The sequence below is a fragment of the Sphaeramia orbicularis genome, chromosome 5, assembly GCF_902148855.1.
Source record: "Sphaeramia orbicularis chromosome 5, fSphaOr1.1, whole genome shotgun sequence".
NCBI lineage: Eukaryota > Metazoa > Chordata > Actinopteri > Kurtiformes > Apogonidae > Sphaeramia > Sphaeramia orbicularis.
The window spans coordinates 42,770,470-42,788,810 of NC_043961.1; the positions used below are offsets into that span (position 1 = coordinate 42,770,470).

The 18,341-nt window shown below is 39.6% G+C and overlaps 1 protein-coding gene across 3 annotated transcripts in view; it reads right to left on the reverse strand.

The window, feature by feature from the left end:
• The window catches only part of stab1 (stabilin 1), a 327,280-nt gene that overhangs the window by 164,136 nt on the left and 144,803 nt on the right, over nt 1–18,341 (reverse strand). For all 3 annotated transcript variants that reach the window (XM_030133489.1, XM_030133487.1, XM_030133488.1), the window contains one exon: nt 16,035–16,193. In XM_030133489.1, the coding sequence (XP_029989349.1) occupies nt 16,035–16,193 (159 nt within the window). The remainder of the gene's footprint in view (nt 1–16,034; nt 16,194–18,341) is intronic.

The following is an 18,341-nucleotide window of genomic DNA, read 5'->3' on the forward strand; positions in this document are numbered from 1 at the left end:
GGTCATCTAGGTACACAACGCAGCGGGTCCAGGGGATTTCAGCCAGCACCCTCTCCATCAAGCACTCAAAGGTGGCAGGGGCGTTGCAGAGGCCGAATGGCATCACCTTACACTGCCACAGTCCCTGGCCAATGGTGAAAGCTGTCTTCGGCTGGTCCTCTGGAGCCAATTCCACCTGCCAGTAGCCACTGCAGAGGTCGAGGGAGCAGAACCAACGGGAACCAGCAATATAGTCGAGGGCATCGTCGATCCTAGGAAGGGGGTAGGAGTCTTTCCTGGTGACGGCGTTGAGGCGGCGGAAGTCGACACAGGGCCGCCATGAGAGATCTTTCGTCTTCACAATGACCATAGGGGATGCCCAGGGACTGCAGGATGGCTCAATGACACCTGCTGCTGCCATTTCTCTTATCTTCTCCTCAGCTGCAGCTCTTTTGACAAATGGCATGCAGTGTCAATGTGGTGCTGTACCAGGTTGGCATGGGTGCAATCTATGTCCCTAGCTGCAAAGATGTCGGTGAACTGGTCTAGGAGCTCTCGTAGCTGACATTGTTGGTCTTGGTCCAACCCCACACAGCTGCAATGATACAAGTCCTCAATGGACTGCTGCATCTCAGGAGAAGGCACCAGTGGGGATGGTGAGCCATACTCAACTGTTGGGGGTACAACAGCAGTACTAATGGTCTCAGGAGCTCTTTTGATAAACTCTTTTGTTAGTGGAACTACATCCCCACTGGTCACCGCTGATGTGGGGGGGTCCTGGTTGACCGCAAACGCACAGAAAGCACCTTCATTGCCGACAGTGTGGAGGGCTATTGCTTCTGAACCCAGGTATAGTGTGGCCCTGGGAACATTCACCACAGCACCCCATGCAGACAACAGGTCCAAACCAATAATGGAGGCATCTTGGATGTCAGCCAGCCAGAACTTATGACTGACATTATGGCTGGTGACAGTCACGGAGAGGCTCTTCACCCCCCACATTCTGGCATGCTGACCTGTCACTGTGACATTGGACTTCCTGGTTGTGGCCCAACCTCGAGGTTTTGGTAGGTCTGTGCCTGGCAGCATCCTGATCTGGACCAAGGAGATGGTGGATCCAGTATCCACTAAGGCTCTGCAGTTGACACCACTGATTGAACAGTCTAGATAGAGTCCTGTGGTATGGCCCAAACAACCTACTCGAGGTGTAGGGGAAGGTTCAGCCTTTGAGGATGGCAGTTCCCCTGTTATGCCACCCTGCTCTAGTTTAACTGTGGCTGTGGTGCTGGACTCTTTGGGGTCGGAGCTGGACAGTAGCGTGCGATGTGGCCAGGCTCCCCACGCTGATAACACCCCTCTGACGAGTGCCGTGCTGTTTTCTTGGGAGTCCGCTGGGGACGCCTTGGGGAGAAGACAACAGCTTGATGAGCCTCTCCCTCCTCACCACTCCCCTCACTGTCTACAGAGTGAGACTGGCATGCCCTGGCAAAGGAGTGCTCTTTTGAAGCCAGGACCAGTTCTACCCCTTCAGCTTCTCTCAACACTGCGGACACGGTTCTGGGGGAGGCTAGTCGGATATGCTCTTAAAGGCGCCCCGGCTGGAGTCCATGTATAAAAGCCTGGAGGGCCAGCTCTTCCTGTGCAGCAGGGTCAAACGTTGGATAGCCCTGGCATGTGTAGCATTGTATATCAGCAAGGTAGGCACTTAACCCTTCTCCCATTCTACGTCGACGGCTGTACAGCTTGTCTCTAACACCCTCAGTGTCAATACAGCGGCCAAAGCAACGTTAAAGTGCCCCCTGGATGGCTAACCAGTCAAGCTGCTCTTTCGATTGCAAATCAGTAAGGATCTGTAGGACTTTGCCCTCCAGGGAAAGGGCTACATGTACTGCCACTTCTTCTGTGGACCAGCCATTGACTTGGGCTGCCAACCATGCCTGGATGATGTAGGTCTCTGGTGGCTCCTCCCCATTGTACTGTGGCAGCTTTATGGTGCTTCGCTTGGCACCCTCTGGTGTGGTGAAGAGCATACTGCCACTGACAATACTGACAGGAGGGGCCACAGTTGGAACACCGCTGAAGGTACTCTCACCGTCTGTCATCATATTGGCCTGTGGTTCAGCTAACTGTGGACCCATCCATTAATGAGGCTTCTCCTTTGGGTGGACATCACTGGACTCATCTGGCCATCTGCTGGGCATACTGTCTCTTGGTGTCCGCCGACGTGTTTTTGGACATGCACCTCCAGCCATTTCCAGCTGGGCAGTGAAATCTTCAATTTCTCTGATGCTCTCTGCCATGTCACTATCCCACTTCTGACACCAATGTAGCACAGGTGGGAGCTTGGCAGGAAGTCAGCTCTATGTCAAACTTAACCACAAGTTGTGCTTCTAATTTGACAAGCAGGAAGAACCATACTGGAACAATCACAACAGGATAGCCATTGCTCTGCCTATGGCTCTCACTCAGGGTGCAACTTTAGAAATTACAAAAATACAAAAAAAAATACACAAAAAGGCCAGTAAACATTTCCATACACATACTAAGTCAAAACTAGTACTAACACAACAAGCCCGCTGAATTCTTGAACATAAAAATAACACATTTATAACAAAATACCCACTACCCATAATGCACTGTGGCAAACATGCCACAATATTATGGTTAAACAAGTCTGGCAATTTATATTTACGAGCAGGCGGGGTTGCCTGAGGTTATATATGGTGGCCGCGGCCCATCCTAATCAATCTGTTCATTGATCTGTTCACCATCAGCAGGAGCACACAGCCCATTGGTATGTAACAAACGCTATCAGCTAATGTAGACTGCTAACAGTGTTTAATCATTAATAGATGCTTGTGTATGTTATCATTTATCATGTTAAATTAGCGTTACTTTACAGTGGAAGGATGTTTATGTTTGTTTAACTATGGGTTGCGGGAATGCGGAAGTTTGGCTGTGGCGTGAGTGCTAATTATCAATGCTAGCCGTATCTTACGTTGCCTTAAATATTCTTTAAGATAACAATGCTGGCGACTGTCATAGTAAACGCCGTAGTAAGCGGCAACATTTAATTCTTAATCTGTAACAATGTCGTGCTGCAGCGCATTTTGGGTTTGTATACATTGTGGTCGGCATGTGTAGTTATTAGCCCACAGGCTCCCATTCATAAAAATGCTACGGTGGTGCTGGAATGCACTTTGCACATGCTCCAAGGACGCTAAGCCTTCTGGTTAATGTAGTTTCCGGGTTAATATAGTCACTGTAATCAGTCTAATGTGTTGTGTCTTTTAAGTCTGTTTTGTTATGTGAGAGTTGACTTTGTTTGCTTGTTGTTGGTGTTTTATGTGTGAAGAGTATGTTGTAATCATGAATTTCTATGTGTCTGTTTCTATTTAAAGGTTTATGACCTGTGCTAAAATCCTGTGGTAAAATAAATAAACAAGAAAAGGATAAACACGAGTCATAACATTGTGTGCTGCCTGTCCAGCCTTTTCGGAGGACTAAAATTTTGAAAAGTCCAAACAATTTCAGTTTCTCTGAAATGATATTTGATTCTTATTGAAAATTCAACTCAATATATTTTCACATTCAGTTCTTACAATTCAAATTCCCTTCCCAGAATTCAGTTTCAATTTACTGTGACAGTTACTGTGACAGACATCTGGGCCGTTAAAGAAGAGTAAACAAGCACAGATACACAGGACAGTCAAATTTTGAGAGAAATCAAAGAATTCCGCCAGGAAACTGCTCGAAATTTTGACGTGGTGAAGAAGGACATAAGTGAGATTAAGAAAAAAATCAAAGAGCTGGATAAAAGGATGAATGAAGTGGAGTCGAGGATTGCAGTAAATGAAGACCAGGAAGTCACACTGTCAAAGGTACTGATTCATAGCCTTCATATTCAAAAGAATTTGGTGGAAAGATGTGAGGACTTTGAGGGACGATCGAGAAGGAAGAATCTGAGAATTTATGCAGTGCCTGAAAAGTCCGAGGGAAGACACATGATCGGGTTTGTGGAAAAGGCCTTACGAGACACACTGAAAATGGAGGGGGCCATACTGATTGAAAGTGCACACCGTTCTGGACAGCTGATCCAGCACAACAGCAACAAACCCAGATCCACTGTAGTTTGTTTCCAAAGTTATAAAGTGAGACAGATGGTGCTTTGGGCCGCTTGGGAGTAAAAGGAGATTCGGCTGGAGAACAATACCCAGATTTATTTTGATGAAGATTTCACCACCAAAGTGTTTCAGGAGAGGGCAAAATACAGGGATGTCCAAAAGCAGCTGAAGGAGAGAGGGATAAAAGTGCGTGTGCTTTTTCCTGCAAGGCTGAAGATAACAGAGGCAGGAGGAAAGGTGAGGATGTTTCGGGATCCCTGGCACACAGCAGAGGGGCTGCGCGAATATGGCATTACCATGGAGACGACGCCCAGAGAGTCCGACTTGGAGTCCATGCTGAAGGCTGCCGGGTGGGAGACAGTGCGCAGGAGGGGCACGAACCCGGCAAAGGAGATGATGTCTGGAGTAAAGGCATTGCTGAGCATTATGAAAAAGTACGAAGAGGAAGAAGGAGAAGAAGACATACAGTGAAAAGTAAGTTTAAAGTCAAAGCCCTTTCAGAAACATAGTTGAAAGAAGAGAAAGGTATTGATTTTCATATGCACAGTTATGATTTGTATTATGTCAACCAAACCAATACGAGAGGAGGGGGAGTGGCCTTATTTTGTGACAATAACATGAAATGTAGGCCAGTTGAAAATATGACTACTGCAATCGACACTGTAATGGAATGTATAACTGTGGAATATGAAATTAAGAGGATGCATAATATTGTTGCTTCATGCATATAGAGATCTCCAGGGTCAGACAGTGAACTATTTAAGGACAAAGTGGAAGAACTGATTAGGTGAAAATAAACCTATATTCTCTGTGGAGACCATAACATAAATCTGATAAAAGTATCTACACATAGCGTAACATCTGATTTTTTGGACATATTATATAGTAGGGGTTTATACCCAGTGATAACTAAGCCTAGTAGGATTACCTCAACTGCAGCCACATTAATTGATAATATATACATAAATATACTGGACAACAAAGTCACAATTGGGCTAATTAGAAATGATATAACTGACCATTTACTTATATTTGTGGCGTATGGCTGTCATATGGAGATGAAGAATAAGGAGAAAGTTTATAGGCAAGTAAGAGTGAGAACTGATGAAACAGTAGATCAGTTTCAGAATGATCTCACAGAAGAATGGACTGGGGTGTTTGTTGGAAATGTCAATGATGCATATGAGGTTTTTCTAAACAAGTACATGACACTGTATGATAAGAACTGTCCAAAAATACAATATAAGCAAAAAAATTATTCTGAGAAAAAGCCCTGGATAATGAAGAGTTTACGGAAGACATGTAAAAACAAAAAATAATTTATAGAGAGACTATGAAATTTAGAACACAGACAGCAGAAAAGAAATATAAGGTATATAAAAAATAAATTCACAACCATTCTGAGACAAGCAAAAACACCAGTGTCCTGGGTCAGTTTTCATGCTTCAGTGAACAACGCTAATTTGAATTGTACAAAATAAAAGCCTTTTGCGGATGGAAGTGTAAGGGTTAATTTGAGATCTGTCGCCATGGATGACAAGTATGGAGCTATTCATGAGCTATAGGTTTTGTATATGAAACAATAAAATTTGAAACTGAAAATTCAAGTTTTGATCTTCAATTTTGAAAAATTCAAATTAAAAATGTGTATATGAAAAGTTTTTTAAGGTTAAATATAATGTTGATTCACTTTTGTAATTCTTTTGGAAAAATTATTTATTTTCATTGTTCACTTTTATATATATTTTAATATTTTTGTTCAAAGTGTTTTTTATGACATATCAAGTCACAGAAAAAATATAATACAGTCATTGTTCTTTTTTTGTTTTTAAACCCAAACCCACAAACATTCCCACCCTGTTGCACCAAAAAAAAAAAAAAAAAAAAAAAAAAAAGGATAATTGACAATAAAAATAATAAATAAATAAGAAATACAGATATTAGTCACAGACTTAATAAGACTATTGTGGAATAAGTGAGGGATCTACCTTTTTTATGTGATTCAGAACAGGTTGCCAGGTACTGAAAACTTATTGGCACATCCTCTTATAGAATATCTGATTTTTTCCAATGTTAAATGATGTAAAAGATCTAGAAACCAAGATTTGAATGTTGGAGGTTGTTTATCTTTCCATTTTAGTAGTATTAGTCTACAAGTTAGAAGAGTGGTGAAGGCAATTAGATTTTAACAGGGTGGGGAAGCAAAATTTACAATATTTTGAGGCAGGGATTGAAAGACAGTGTATGACCAATTAGTTTATTGGAAGTCATGAGAATTTATTTGCCACAAGAAAATTTACATAATAGAAAATGTTTTTATTCTATGTGTCCTCCTTCTTTCTCAATAACTGCCTTCACACTTCCTGAAACTTGCGCAAGTGTTCCTCAAATATTCAGGTGACAACTTCTCCCATTCTTCTTTAATATTATCTTCCAGACTTTCTCGTAATAGTTTTGCTCATAGTCATTCTCTTCTTTACATTATAAACAGTCTTTATGGACACTCCAACTATTTTTGAAATCTCCTTTGCTGTGACGAGTGCATTCAACAAATCACACACTCTTTGACGTTTGCTTTCCTGAAATACTCATATGGGCAAAAGTTTCTGAAAAGGTATGGATAATAGTGTTAGGTATGATTATGACATCAATATATGTTTGGTTTCAAAACAATTGACGCAGTGCCTGCTGAGAAAAAAACAACTAAATGTTCATTGTAAATTTTGCTTCCCCACCCTGTAGATTTTTGGTTAAAATGAAAAGAATGTCATGTAATGCCAAATATTGCAATTGTTGCCTCAGGTTCAATATGAGACCCTGTTACATCAGAAAGAAATTTAAATATAGACTGCCAAAAGTTTTTCAGTTTTGAACAAAACCAGAACATATGAGACAGTGTGGCCGGTTCAGCTTCACAACGATCACAAGTAGGATTCAAGTCTGATATAATTTTTGTCAACTTCACTTTCGACCAATGCAGTCTGTGAACCACTTTGAATTGAATTACTCCATGTCTTAAACAGATTGAGGATGAATGAATGTTGTGAAGTATAGATTGCCATACATCTTCAGAAAATTCTGTGGCCAGTTCTTTTTCCCATTTTCTTTTAACACATATCAAGGGTTCCAAATTAGAGAAATTGAGAAAGTGTATATTTTGCCAATTGTTCCCTTGGAATGTGGATTTATGTCCAAAATAGTTTCAAGAAGTGAGTCAGGTGGCTGGGAAGGGAAGCAGCTGAGTGAAGAAGACACAAAACTGTGGACCTGCAGATACTTGAAGAAGTGAGAGTCTGGAATTTGAAACTTGGCTTTTACTTGCTGAAATGAGGCAAAAAGTCCATCAACATACATGTCCTTCAATGTTCTCAGTCCTTTTGCTGCCCAAATATCAAAAGAATGATCGATGACAGAAGGAATAAACATAACATTTTTTACAATAGGAGAATAAACTGATAAATCATTCAATGATAGACTTCTTCTAAACTGCATCCATATGTTAAATGAATGTTTGATCACTGGGTTTAAAGACAGTTCAGAGATTGGTCGAGACAGAGGTAGTTTCAAGCAAAGCAAAGAGCATAAAGAACCAGATCAGCATGAAACATTCTCAAGACTCAACCATTTAGGGCAGTTGTTAAGAGGAACCTTAAGCCAATACAGCAACACATGTGCATTGGCTGCCCAATAATAATACTTAAAGTTTGGTAATGATAGACCCCCATGTTCCTTGTTTCTTTGTAAAATATTCTTATGTGCGCAGTTTTTCCGTTCCATATGAATGATAATATTAATTTGTCTAGAAGTGAAAAAAATGATTTTGTCAAAAAAAATGGGTATAGATTGAAAAAGATACAGAAATCTGGGTAATATATTAATCTTTATTATACTTATTCTGCCCCCTAAGGATATCGGTAGTGTGCTCCAACATTGAAAATCTTGTTTTAATTAATCTACTAATGGAGGGAAATTTGTTTTATACAGGTGTTTATAACTGTTAGTGATCCACACTCCAAAGTATTTGAATTTGTCTTTACTTAATTTAAATGGCAAAGACCTTCGCTCAATTTGTTTGGCTACAGAATTAATGGGCATAAGCTCACTCTTCTGCATATTTACTTCATAGCCCGATATTTTCCCAAAAACATTCAGAAGAGTAAGCAGTTGTGGTAGACTCTTTAATGGGTCAGACACATACAAAAGGGTGTCGTCCACATACAGTGACACTTTATGTTCAGAGTCTTCTCTTAGTATACCCCTAATTGTGATATCATTACCTCCACCAAGGAGGTTATGTTTTTGCCAGGGTTTGTTTGTTTGTTTGTCTGTCCGTTAGTGTGCAACATAACTCAAAAAGTCATGGACAGATTTGGATGAAATTTTCAGGGTTTATTGGAAATGGGATAAGGAAGAAATGATTAAATTTTGGTGGTGATCGGGGGTGGGGGGGGCCCACGGGGGGGGCCACTGATCAGCCTTGGCGGAGGTCTGCGCTCTCCGAGTGCTTCTAGTTACATACTGCAGCTGCCAGGGGTTCAATTGCTAATGCAAACAATAATGGGGAGAGAGAGCAGCCTTGCCTGGTTCCACGCCCAAGTGGAAAAAAGGATGAAAGGTGATCTTTTGTACGAACCGCTGCAACAGGTGAAGTATATAAAATATTAATCCACGATATAAATTTTACACCAAAGCTGAATTTTTTTAAAGTGTAGTAAAGGTAGTCCCACTCCACCCGATCAAATGCTTTCTCAGCATCTAGTGATAAAATCACTTCTGGAGTATTGGGTGGAGTGGGGCTGTGAAGAATGTTAAGAAGTCTTCGAATATTATAGAATGAGTAGCGATTTTTAATAAATCCAGTCTGATCATCACACACAACTGTGGGCAGAACTGTTTCTAATCAACGCGCTAATATTTTGGCAAAGATTTTACTATCAACATTTAACAAACAGATAGGCCGATAGGACCTGCATATATATTTTTATTCTTTTTGTGAATTAATGATATAACAGCTTGTCTCATTGTTTCTGGGAGTTGACCAGAGGTGAAGGACTCGTCATAGACTGAAAGTAAAATTGGGGTCAATTCAATTGAAAACTTTTTGAAAAACTCTCTTGGAAAGCCATCTGGCCCTGGCGATTTTCCATTTTGCATTGATGCAATCGCTTTCATAACTTCCTCTTTTGAGAATGACTTCTCAAAGTCTTGTGCAGATTTTTTGTCAATGGTGGGACGATTAAATTTACTGAAAAAAAAATCAAAAAGTTGCTTATTACCAATGGACTCAGATGTATATAACTGTGAGTAATATTCTTTAAACCGCTGATTAATATCCAATGGCTCTGTTAGCTTAGTTCCAGATTTAGTGTTAATCGCTGGAATAGTCTGCTCGAGTTGTTGTTGTCGTAATTGGTGGGCCAATATCCTACCTATTTTCTCGCCATGTTCGTACATTTTATGTCTGCATTTATTTAAAAGATTTTCAGTTTGTTTTGTAGTCAATAAATTAAATTCGGTTTGAAGAGCGAAACGTTGTTTAAACAAATCAGGTGATGGAGAATGAGACATAATTTCATCCAGTTGTACAATATCGTTTTGGATTCTTTTAACTTGCTCCTGTTGAGTTTTTTTTTTAAATTTAGCACCATAAGAAATAATCTGGCCTCTTAGATATGCTTTTAATGATTCCCAAATTAAACCAGAGGACATTCCTGGAGTTTGACTGTGTACTAAATATTCATTTATTTCAGCTGAAATGAATTTAACAAAAGTTGTGTCAGAAAGAAGTAATGAATTGAATCGCCATGGTTTATATCTACAGGACCGAATCGGAAAGTTTAGAGTCATTACCAGTGGTGCGTGATCTGATACTACTATTGCCTGATATTCACTTTTACTGACCAATGGTAATAAATGACTGTCTACAAAAAAATAATCTATTCGTGAAAAACTATTATGTACTGGTGAGTAAAAAGAATAGCCTCTGCAACCAGGATTTTGAAATCTCCAGACATCAGTCATTCCATAAGTTTTGAGAAGCTGGTTAACCACTTTAGTTGACCTAGTTGGTTGTATTGTCTTAGGTGAACTATGATCTAGTGATGGTGATAGAATGCAATTAATATCACCTCCAAGAATAAGATGGTGAGTGTCTATGTTTGGCATCTTTGAAAAAAGTCCAGTGAAGAATGCGCTGTCGTCCCAATTAGGGGCATATATATTTACCAGAACAATGGGGGTGTTATTTAGTCTACCCACTACTATTATGAAGTGACCGGTTGAGTCGGTTTCCACTTTTGACGTGGTAAATGATACATTTTTCCTTATAAGAATAGCTGTACCTCTGGATTTAGAATGGAAATTGGAATGAAATAATTGTCCCACCCAGCCCCCTCTAAGTCTAAAATGGTCAAACGTGTTTAAATGTCTCTTGGAGAAAAGCAATGTCTACATTTAACTGCGTCAGGTGTGTGAGTACTTTTCTTCATTTAACCGGATGATTCAGGGACATAACTTTCCTGCTAACAAAATTTACCTGGCAAATATTAGATGGAGTATAACTTAATGGACTAGCCATTAGCATTTGAGTAAAATGATACTAAAGGATATAAGCTGAGTAATGTGATTAGATTCAAACATACAAGAGACAATCCCTTCACTAACAAGAGAGTAAGTGAAACAAAGAAAAAACAATATTAATTTAGGTGCAACAGGTACCCAATCCCAACTGTCACCAACAAGAACATGGTGATAAACTAACCCTTTACAACAATATCCACACATTACATGTTTGTCAGAACTCTAGTTTTGCAGGTTACTCTGCATAATATATTTTAAATCAAATCCAAGTCATATCTGAAGAAAAAGAAAATCCCAAAACCAAAATAGGTACATAAATAACAATTACATCAGCGTTCATTATTAGCTAGTACATCATCAAACTGATGAAAGCAAACTCAAACCTCGGCTGTTACATTGTTAACTTCAAACAGCTAAATTTACACAGTTTCCTACAGGATTAGCGGTGAAAAGTCAGATTAGAGTGCAGTCATAATGTACTCACCCAGCTGGGATGATATGAGACAGAAGGTGCATAAAGAGTTAAAAAAATAAATAAATAAATAAATAAAAAAAAAAGAACGAACAAAGCAATGAAGCTGCGCTCGTAGCATACAGGCTGCCTTACAGAATGTTGTTTTTCACATAGGTCATAGCCGCTGCTGCATCTTGAAAGTATTTTTCCGTTCCATTGTGGGTGGTTCTGAGTCGAGCTGGATGGAAAATCCTGTATCGAACACCTTCCTGTCCCCGTAAGAGCTTTTTGACTTTGTTAAAAGCTGATCTGGCGTGGGTGACACTTGGTGGGTAGTAGGGAAAGATGAAAATTGTTGTACTGTTGTGATAAAGCCTTCCAGCCTCCCGTGCACGGCGGAGAATATCCATACAGTCTTGATAGTAATGCATCTTTGCGATGATTGTTCTGGGTTTACCGTCAGCTCGTTGCATCTGTAGAGTGCGATGAGATCTGTCAATCAGCACATCTTTGTCCAGCTTTAGGGCTTGTTTGAGTAGTTTTGAAACTGAAAGTGGTGTGCTTGCGGCGTCTTCGGGTACATTTAATATTCGAATATTAGATCTCCGCATTCGTCCCTCCATGTCTAAGCACTTCTCCTGCAGCATTTCCACACTCTTCTCCAGTTTTTGAACGGTGTTTTGTAGTATGGAGATGTCGTCCGAGCAGTCAGAGAGCCCCTTTTCAAAGTCTGACACTGTGGTCTTAATTGTATCCAGGTCTGAGCGAAGGGCTGAGGTACTATTAGCCATTTCTAGCTTGCATGCTTGTAGCTCCAGTTTAACTGCGTCAAACTCACTTGCTATTACCTTCTCCAGCTCACCATGGAAAAGCACAGTCATTTCAGTTTTAATAAATGATTGTAGATCAGCTTTGAGCTCCATTATTTCTGATTGCTCAGTCATCTCAGACATGTCAGGAATGTTGCTAGCTGTGTCAGGTTTTAGCTTGCTGGTAGTAGCAGGTTTACCCGTGTACTTGAATTTGCATAGGTTGTGCGCCATTTACATTTGTAGAAATAAAGAGAGCTGTCTTGATGATGCTATATAGTCTTAGATCGTTTAGGCATATCACATTTCTGATCAAAATGTCATTTAATGTGACTTTATACAGTTTTTTTGCAGAGCTCACCAATCTTGCAACCTACTCCATTGCCTGCTCACTAGCGCCCCCACATCTATATATTTTAATATTTGAGGTTTTTTGTTTTTTTTTTTCAGTTGCATGTTTTATTTTTTCAGTTTCAGGTCTTTTTTTTCACTTTCAAATCTTTTTTTCAGTTTCAGATCTTTTTTTTTTTCACTTGCAAAACTTTTGGCCCTGATGTGGCATGGGGGCGTGGCCTCAGCTGAGAGGGGTGTGGAATCATGAGTGACAGCAAAACAAAAAGGCTTAGGGACCTTCCCAATTCATGTTGCCTTCAGGGAACGTAGTAACTAAAACCATTCAGACTCACTTGTGGGCAATGCCATCTTGAATGCGATGATCACAACAAAGGACTTTTAAGAGAGTACACGGCCACTGTTTATATACTGATCTAAATATTTCAAAAAAGTGTAAGATCTTCCTTCTAAATGGGTAGGAAGATCTTAAGCTTCCTACATCTTACGCTTCCTACACAGGGGTGCCGTACGGCCATAAGACGGCCGTAAGAAACTAATGCTCCCTACACTAATGTCTACGAACTCCAGATTTCATATGAACGAATCCATCATTCGTAAGAATCTTTGTGACCTAGGCATTAGCACTATCCTTGAAAATGACAACATCAGGTCTCAGAAAATGAAAAAAACTGGTGTTTCTGGTCCATTTTTCCATTTGTCAGGTAGTAACTTTATTTTTTGTTATTAGAAAGAGAAAACGGGAATCAATCATTTTTTTTTTTAAATTTGGTTCATCTGGTTTGACACTGAAAAAGAAAAATGCCTTGAAATTCAGATTTAATTATTCTATTTTAAAACAAAAATCAGTTAACCACTAGTTTGTCTTTTGTTTCTGGAAAGAAAATCCAATTACTAAAAAATACATGGACCATCAAGCCAGTCTATGGGTCAAGCACTTCTTCCTAGTAGTAGTTATATAGATGGTAGAGGTTTCTATCATTTGTACTAACAGTTACAGTAGTAATATATCCACTGTTAACACTTGTACTTGTAGTAATAGTATTAACAGTTATGGACATTTGTTCTAGCTATTGGTAATTAGACTAGCACCAGCTGTTCTACTTTTTAATAGTTCAAGTTCAGTTTGCTGTGCATCTATTGTATCCATGTGTCTCCCCCTACTTCCCCCCTTTTCCCCCAGTCTCTCTCTCTCTCTCTCTCTCTCTCTCTCTCTCTCTCTCTCTCTCTCTCTCTCTCACTCTTTTTCTCTTCCTTTACCCTCTCTCTTTAATCCCAACTGGTCAAGGCAGATGAGTATCCTCCAGGAGTCAGGGTCTGCTCCAGGTTTCTGCCTGTTAAAAGGAAGTTTTTCCTCACCACTGTCAGCAGTCAGAAGTGTTTGCTCTTGGAGGATTCTGTTTAGTTCTGTAAAAAGGCTTGAGAGACTGGTTTCAACCAGTTCTATATGTAAAGTGTCATGTAATGATTTGACGCTATATAAATAAAATTCGACTGATTGATAGATTGATTCCTCCGCTTCATGGCAGGTGGCAACAAATGACGATTATTATGTGCTCAAAAATGTAGATGCTGATTGGCCAAAGAGGAGTCCTGTGCATCTGTGCTTGATTACTCTTCCTTAATTACACATATGTCTGTCACAGTAAACTGAAATCAAATTTTGAAAACTGAACGTGGAAATATATAGAGTTGAATTTTCAGTGAAGATCAAATGTAATTTCAGAGAAACTGAGCTAAATTTCATAATCTTACATTCAATTTCAAGTTTATTGGACTTCAGTTCCAAACTAATAAATTCAATTTCCGATTATACTATTCAGATTCAGTTTTTCAATGCAATGACTCAAATTAAACAAGACAAATTCAAATTATGTGATTCAAATTAAGTTTCTGGTGGCACATATTTTAGCCCATATGTTACTTTTTTATTTTTTTCTGATTGATTTTTCAAAGGTCTTTTTAAAAGAGAAAGTTTGATATTTAATAAAAAATAAACGTATTTCTGTTGAATATGGTATGGTGGAATACATATTTCCATATGACAGTAGAATAGAATACAGGGTGTCCCATAAGTCTCCATACAGAGGAAAAATAAACGTTTCTTGACATAAACCATTTTTATTTATATAATATGCTCTATATGACTGCCATTTTGTCGGGAACACATTTCAGTGTGTGTCCTCCACTGCTGAAGAACTATAAAGAAGAAATATAAAGAAATACATGTTAGAACCATATGTATTATGTCTCCTATGTATGGAGACCTATGGGACACCCTGTAGAATAGAATAGAATAGAATAGAATAGAATAGAATAGAATAGAATAGAATAGAATAGAATAGAATAGAATAGAATTTATTGTCATTGTGCTACTCTTGTCAGCGCAACACTATGAATAAAACACCAGTACTACAGAAATAAGAATAGAGTGAATATAAAATTACAAAAACTAAAATATATAAGATCAAAAATAAGATAAATTTTACAAATTTAAGAAGAAACATAAAAATGGAGCTATGTAGAATAAAAATAAAAATGGACAAAATATGAATAGATGAAAATTTACAGTACTAACAGGATGCGACAATATGTATATGAACAATATTAACAATATTAACAACAAGTATTATTGAAACAGTATGTATATCTATGTAACAATATTAACAGTGGGTATATGTATGGACCAGTTCTAAATATAAATAATAGGCCTGTAACGGTACACATACCGAAGTGAAACCGTTTCAGTACGCATCTGTTCGGTTCGGTATACAGCTATACCTAAACTGCACAGTATGTTGAGAAAAAGGAACGAAAGATGTTGTTTGATGCGGAACTTTAAATCCGTGCAAGTTCCACACGGACATATTGAAGGAGCGCACATTGACCCGAAATATGAAATAGCAGCTGCCATAAGGTTAAAAAAACAACAAATATGATGTCAACCTGGAAGGAAGAGATTGAAGACCCTCCGCCATCATTACAGTCCCATTTGGGATCACTTTGGGTTCCCGGTGAAAGACAACAACGGGGAAAGAGAAGATAAGACAAACGTTGTTTGGCCCCTATGAACTACAGTAGTTCTCAAACACTTACACTTACTCTCTCTGTCTGTCTGTCTCTCTATCTCACACACACACACACACACACACACACACACACCTACACACACACACACACACACACACACACACACACACACACAAATACAAAAAGTGGCCTAAACAGTTTGTGAGCTGTCCTAAAATAAATAATTTGGTTAATTTTGTTGTCAATGTTGCTCTTCAGTTTGTTAAAAGAGAATAGGAGTTTGCCCTCTTGTTAATGTTGTTACTAATGTTTGAAATACATTTAGTAATATTTTATTCATTTTATTTCCTATTTGATTTATACCAGTAGAATTATATGATTCCTGTTTTTCTATATTCTATTGTCTCCAAAACTTGGGGGAAAAAGATTCAAAAATTCATAAATGCCTTGACAACATTTTTAGGGGTTTTCTTTCTTCCCGTACCGAACCTAAAAACACCGAACCGTGGCTTTCAAAACCGAAAATGTACCAAACCGAAAATTTTGTGTACCGTTACAGGCCTAATAAATAGTAAATTTATATTTTGATAAATATTGAATAAATATTGCATTGTTATTGCAGAGCAGATTAGGCCAGAGTAGGCCCAGATGTGAAAATAAATAAAACCAAAGTCCAGAGTAAAACTAAAGATAGAGGTGTCATGTGACCTGTGCCGGTCCGATGTGGATACAGTTGGCGTTGATGCTGCAGCCTCCTCGACCATCCATCTGACAGTTGTTGATCTCCACACACACTTTACCGTCACCGCTCCAACCCTCAGCGCACACACACGACACCATATTTGGACCCATGAACACGCACTCAGCCTGCAGACACAGATGGCACAGAGGGCCTTTACAGACTCTTTCATCAGATACAATTATTTTATATAAATTTCAAAAACACTTATTGCAGAATATGATTTAAGGTGTTGTGTCATTCCAATTTGTAATATATTTTTAAGCCTTTATCTGGACATCGGACTGATATGAGATCACAAATCTGTTACTGTTTAAAAACAAAAGGAGTAGAAAAAGCAGGTTATATGCAGCACAGAACTGGAACCAATGACCTAGTAATGTTAAGAAGGCCTCAACTGCCGCAGTTTATAATTGGGACTGAAAATCATATTGTTCTCAAGGGCTAAATAAATAAACTGGCACCATGCATAGAACAGGCACAGAAACTGCCTTGTCTAGTGTTTTTTTACACTGACTCTGCCAGAAACACCATGTAAGATCTCCATCCAGAAAAGCACAGTCCCAGGTAAAGCTAAGGTTCTGAACAGAACCCTTAGGGTCCCAGGCGTCTGGTAGAGGACCCAAAGGAGACACAAGACCAACCACGTAGCTGAGAACACGGTTTAAATATACAGTCAGTCACACTACTGTCTGTTGTGTGGGACACTGAGGTTGGAATCTGGGTCTGGGCATGAAAAATAACATCCATGTTGGCCATACCGACAACAAAGTCCACATCAGGTGTTGGGGAGCCAAGACATCCTCATGTTCAAGTAGCAACTGGAACAAGACAATCATAGAGCAGAACATAACACTGATGGAGCTACAGCACCAGAACTACTATGGTACCAGAACTATGGTACCAGAGCCAGTGACAGGGGATCTATGCAGAAAATGTGGGATGGATGGGAGTTTCCAAAAACCCAAATCTACATCCACTGACTAAGAAACAGACACTTGTTCAGTGTTCAAATGTCAAAAATAAGAAGTTACTATCACAGCTTTAAATTGATGAGGTATAACGTACCACACACAAAGTACAAAGATACTACAGCAAGAGGGAGCCAGGATGACCCAAACCCAAAACTTGAAAATGAGACTGGGTACACCTCGACTCTGATGTGCTTAGCTTAGCAGTCTTAGGTATAAACAAGACAATAAACCCACTACTACTAACCTACTCTCAGTGACAGGGTAACAAGGTAACAACAGTCCCGCCCAGGGCTTAGACTGAGCAATACTGGGAGAGTATCAAAGTGACTGTAATGTCCAAAATGAAGTCAACAGTCCTCATGACCCCCAGAAGGGAACACCACCATCCAACTACTGGCCTATAACCTGCCTCCGCACCACATGGAAGCTCCTATCAGGCATCATAGCGGCTAAGATGAGTAGGAACAGCACCAGAGGAGCCAAGCACGAGCTACTGGTTGACACAGCAATTGCCTGAGACTGTAAGATGAGGAACACCAACCTGTAAGTCAATGGGGCACCAGCCTGGATTGGCTACACAAAAGCCTATGACTCAATGCCACATACATGGACACTGGAGTGCCTAAAGCTGTATAACATAAACGGGACACCAAGAGAGTTCAGCCAGAACTCAATGAGGCTATGGAACATGACTCTGGAGGCCAACTCAAAGCCACTTGACCAGGTGAGCATCAAATGCAGCATATACCAAGAAGATGCTCTGTCCCCCCTGCTGTTCTGCATAGTCCTAAATAGGGGTGGGAATCGAAAATCAGTTCTGACTTAGAACCTGTTCCAAATGATTAATTCTATCGGAATAGTACACCTCCAGCATTATCAATTCTTCTTAATGATAATGTTTCCTCGTTTTCCCTACATCGCGTTGTGGTACACAGTGTTTCATCTACCCCCGCGTCCTGTGTCCTAGGCGCTATTAGAAAAAGACACAAAAATATGAACAAATGAGTCCCAGAAAACGCAAAGATAAAACAAAATTTACGATCATTTTTTCCCCACAAGTGGTCAATAAAAATGTCTGTTTGAATTTTCCTGTAAGCCAGCCATTTAGCACATGGTTAGAAGTGTGGTCCATGCGTACCTGCATCTTTCTCTTCTCTCTCTCTCTGTCTCTCTCTCTCTCTCTCTCTCTCTCACACACACACACACACACACTCACACAGGCCGTAACACTGTTGTGAATTTTTTTACCCCTCCCCGGCCCCCGCTGCTTCAGATCTTCACCCGGCAGAGAAACCATCTCAA